This window comes from Suricata suricatta, chromosome 13 (assembly GCF_006229205.1).
Source record: "Suricata suricatta isolate VVHF042 chromosome 13, meerkat_22Aug2017_6uvM2_HiC, whole genome shotgun sequence".
NCBI classification, from domain to species: domain Eukaryota; kingdom Metazoa; phylum Chordata; class Mammalia; order Carnivora; family Herpestidae; genus Suricata; species Suricata suricatta.
Genome location: NC_043712.1, coordinates 2,086,132 through 2,089,347, shown reverse-complemented (window position 1 = coordinate 2,089,347; position 3,216 = coordinate 2,086,132). Strand labels below are relative to the sequence as shown.

General features: G+C 58.3%; 1 protein-coding gene across 1 annotated transcript in view; it reads left to right on the top strand.

Moving 5' to 3' along the window:
- Positions 1 to 3,216, top strand: part of SARDH (sarcosine dehydrogenase) — a 52,831-nt gene that overhangs the window by 23,772 nt on the left and 25,843 nt on the right. Inside the window, exons 16-17 of the mRNA XM_029919544.1 lie at positions 1,568 to 1,706; positions 3,034 to 3,147. Coding sequence (XP_029775404.1) covers positions 1,568 to 1,706; positions 3,034 to 3,147 — 253 coding nt within the window. The remainder of the gene's footprint in view (positions 1 to 1,567; positions 1,707 to 3,033; positions 3,148 to 3,216) is intronic.

Sequence of the window (3,216 nt, the reverse complement as noted above, 5' to 3'; positions counted from 1 at the left end):
GCCGCCCCTCGCCGGGCCGTGGCCTCCTTGCGGGAAAACGGTGACCATAACCGCGGGGGTTACTTCTGGACCCCCAGCCCCTCCCAGCGATGTGTGCGCGTCTTGTCTTGATTACCGTGGTTTCGTAGTGAGCTTCGAGATCGGGAAGCCTGAGCCCCCAGCTCCGCCCTTTTTTTCAAGGTGGTTTTAAATATTCTGGGTCCCTTGCATTTCCGTATGAATCTCAGGATCGGTTTGCCAATTTCTGCTGAGAAGCCCGCCGCGACTTTAATGGCGACTGAGCTGGATCCGGATCTGGGTGGAGAGCCCGTCGCTTCTTTATTTCTTCCAAACATTTTGCCGAGTTTTGAGAGTACAAGTTTTGCCCTGCTTTTGTTAAATTTATTGGTATTTTTTAATTCTTTTTGATGATGTAGGTGAGATTATTTTCTTAATTTCATTTTTGATTGCTCATCGTTAGTGAAATGAAGAAATACGATAGTTCTTGTTTGTCTGTTACACTTTGATCTTGTGTCCTGCTGGGTGTGGGACTATTTTGTTAGTTGTAACAGTTTTTCCGTGGGTTCCTTAGGAGTCTTTTTTTTTTTTTTAATGTTTACTTATTTTTGAAAGAGAGAGACAGAGCATGAGTGGGGGAGGGACAGAGAGAAAGCAAGACACAGAGTCTGAAGCAGCTCCAGGCTCTGAGCTGTCAGCACAGAGCCCGACGAGGGGCTCCAGCCGCAAACCATGAGATCGTGACCTGAGCTGAAGTCAGACGCTCAACCGACTGAGCCCCCCAGGCGCCCCTATTCGTCAGTCAGTTTTAGTAACTGTGTCTTTCTAGGAGTTTCACATGCCACGTGCTGGCGTGTGGTTACGCACGGCTTTCCCTAGAACCTCTTCCTGCTGTAGGGTGGGTAGTGATGCCCCCTCTTTCCTTCCCCGTTTTAGTCCTTAGAGTCTCCTGTCCTGTTTTCTTTGTGAGTCTAGCTGACGGTCTGTTAATCTTGCTGATCTTTTCAAAGAACCAGTTCTGTTTTTGCTGATTTTCTCGACTTCTCTCTTCCCCATTTCATCTGTTTCTTGTTCTGGTCTTTATTAAGTTTCTCCTTCTGGGTTAGTTCACTCTCCTTTTTCCAGTTTCTCCACGTGGGAAGCTGGGACATTGACCGAGGGCTTCCTCTCGCGGCGCGGCGTTTGCAGGTGTGAGGTCTCCGTGAGCACAGCCCTGGCTTCGTCCCTCCTTCTCCACCAGCGTTTTTCTCAAAGTATTTTCCACACTCTCCCAGATGCCTTCTTTGATCCTGTGGTTACTCAGGGGTGTGTAGTTCAACGTCACTTTGCACAAACTCCCTGAGTTTCCTCCTGCCCTTGACGTCTGATGTAATTCGCTGTGGTCCAAGAACATGCTGTTGAGTGCATTGTCTTCTTTGGTGGCATGTGGTCTGAGGAGAGTGGTCACTGCGTGCTCCCAGCTGGGGGGCGGGGGCGGGGGCAGGTGTGCGGCAAAGAGCCCGGCGCCCCATGCTCTGGGGAGGCGCAGCTCGGAGCCCTCACGGTGTCCTTCCTCCCTGGAACTTTCCAGATCAAGAGGGAGTGCCTGGCCTGCAGAGGGGCCGCTGCCGTGTTCAACATGTCCTACTTTGGAAAGTTCTACCTGGTGGGCTTGGATGCGAGGCAGGCTGCCGACTGGCTCTTCTCTGCTGACGTCAGCCGACCCCCAGGTACGACCTGCAGGGGCCCCGCTCCTGTCCCGCTCTGGTGCCAGGGAGAACCCCCTGGGCGCAGCCCTGGGCACTGAGACCAGGCGGCAAGCTGACCCTGTGCCCTCCAGCCTCATCCGGCCCAGGGCCCTGCGCCCCGGTGCCTGCATCTCCCCGGTCATTGCCACGCCCCAGGCCCCAGGCACCCAGCGCCTCCCTCGGTCCCTCCCCCTGCCCTCCCTTCCCCTCCTCCCTCCCTCCTTCCCCGTTTACTTTGTTCCAGAAGGGATACGGGGCAGGAGGTTCTCTGTAAATGTCTCCCAGGACCGTGGAGCCCACCTGGGCACCCCCAGAGATAGGGTTTCCAGGATTAAATAGAAACACAGGACACTCAGATGGATGGGAGTCCCAAGGACGAAGAGTGTTTTCGTGTACGAGTGTCCCACGTCCTGTTGGGGAGATTCGTCTCCTTTTATGTCAGCCGCCTCCACCCACCGTGCATCCACCTGAAACCTCCCCCCCGGGGCTCCTGCAGCAAAGCCCATAAACGGGCCACTTCTAAACGACGGGGACCCGGAGGCCCCGAGCGCATAATCAAGGTGGTCCCTCCGAGACCCGGGGTCGGACACTTCCCAGGCTCTGCGGCTCGTGGGGGCGGGGACGGACCTCTGTGGTCCTTGGCTGTGGCTGCACCAGCCTCGCCCCTGCCTTGAGGCCACGCCTCCCTGGGTTTGCCTCTCCTTCTCCCCGGGGAGAGCCCACCATAGTGACATCCCAACACGGTCCCATCTGCAAAGCCCTGTTTCCAAATAAGGTCACATCTCCGGGTGCTCAGGCCTGGGACGTCAACATACCATTCCAGGGACACAATTCAACCCGTGACACCATTTTCCCGGCCACCTTCTCTTAAACCTCCCACTGACCCACACCCCCACCCGCCCCCCCACCAACCCTGCCCCAGCACCCCTCCATTCGCCTTCCCGTTCACCCCCTTCCGTCGGTCCATCCATCCACATAGTCATTTATGCTCAGCAGGCACGGGCGCAGCAGAGTGAGCGAGACCGGAGCCCTGCTCCTAAGAGCCTTCCGGCATGTGAGGGGGGTTGGCTGGGAGGCTGGGGTGGGGGACATCTGTGTCCCGGGTCGAGGCCTTTCTAGAAGAAAGAAACCCCCTCTTGATCCTTCCTCCTCGGGGGATGGCGGTGTGGGTGACCGTCCCCACCCTCTTGGGCCGCTCTGTGGTGGTGGCACCGTCTGTCGAGGTCACCTCGCGCCAGGGCACCCCAGACTCGTGTGCGCCGGGCGGTGCTGCGTGGCTGGCACACCCCGGGTCCTCCTCCCACCCCAGGCTCCACCGTGTACACGTGCATGCTGAACCGCAGGGGCGGCACCGAGAGTGACCTGACCGTCAGCCGCCTGGCCCCCGGCCCCCCGGCCTCCGCCCTGGCCCCCGCCTTTGAAGGTAAGAGTGGCCCGCGGGCCGCGTGGTGCCGTGGCTGCAGCCCCTGGCCGGGGGCGGGCTGCCCCGGGC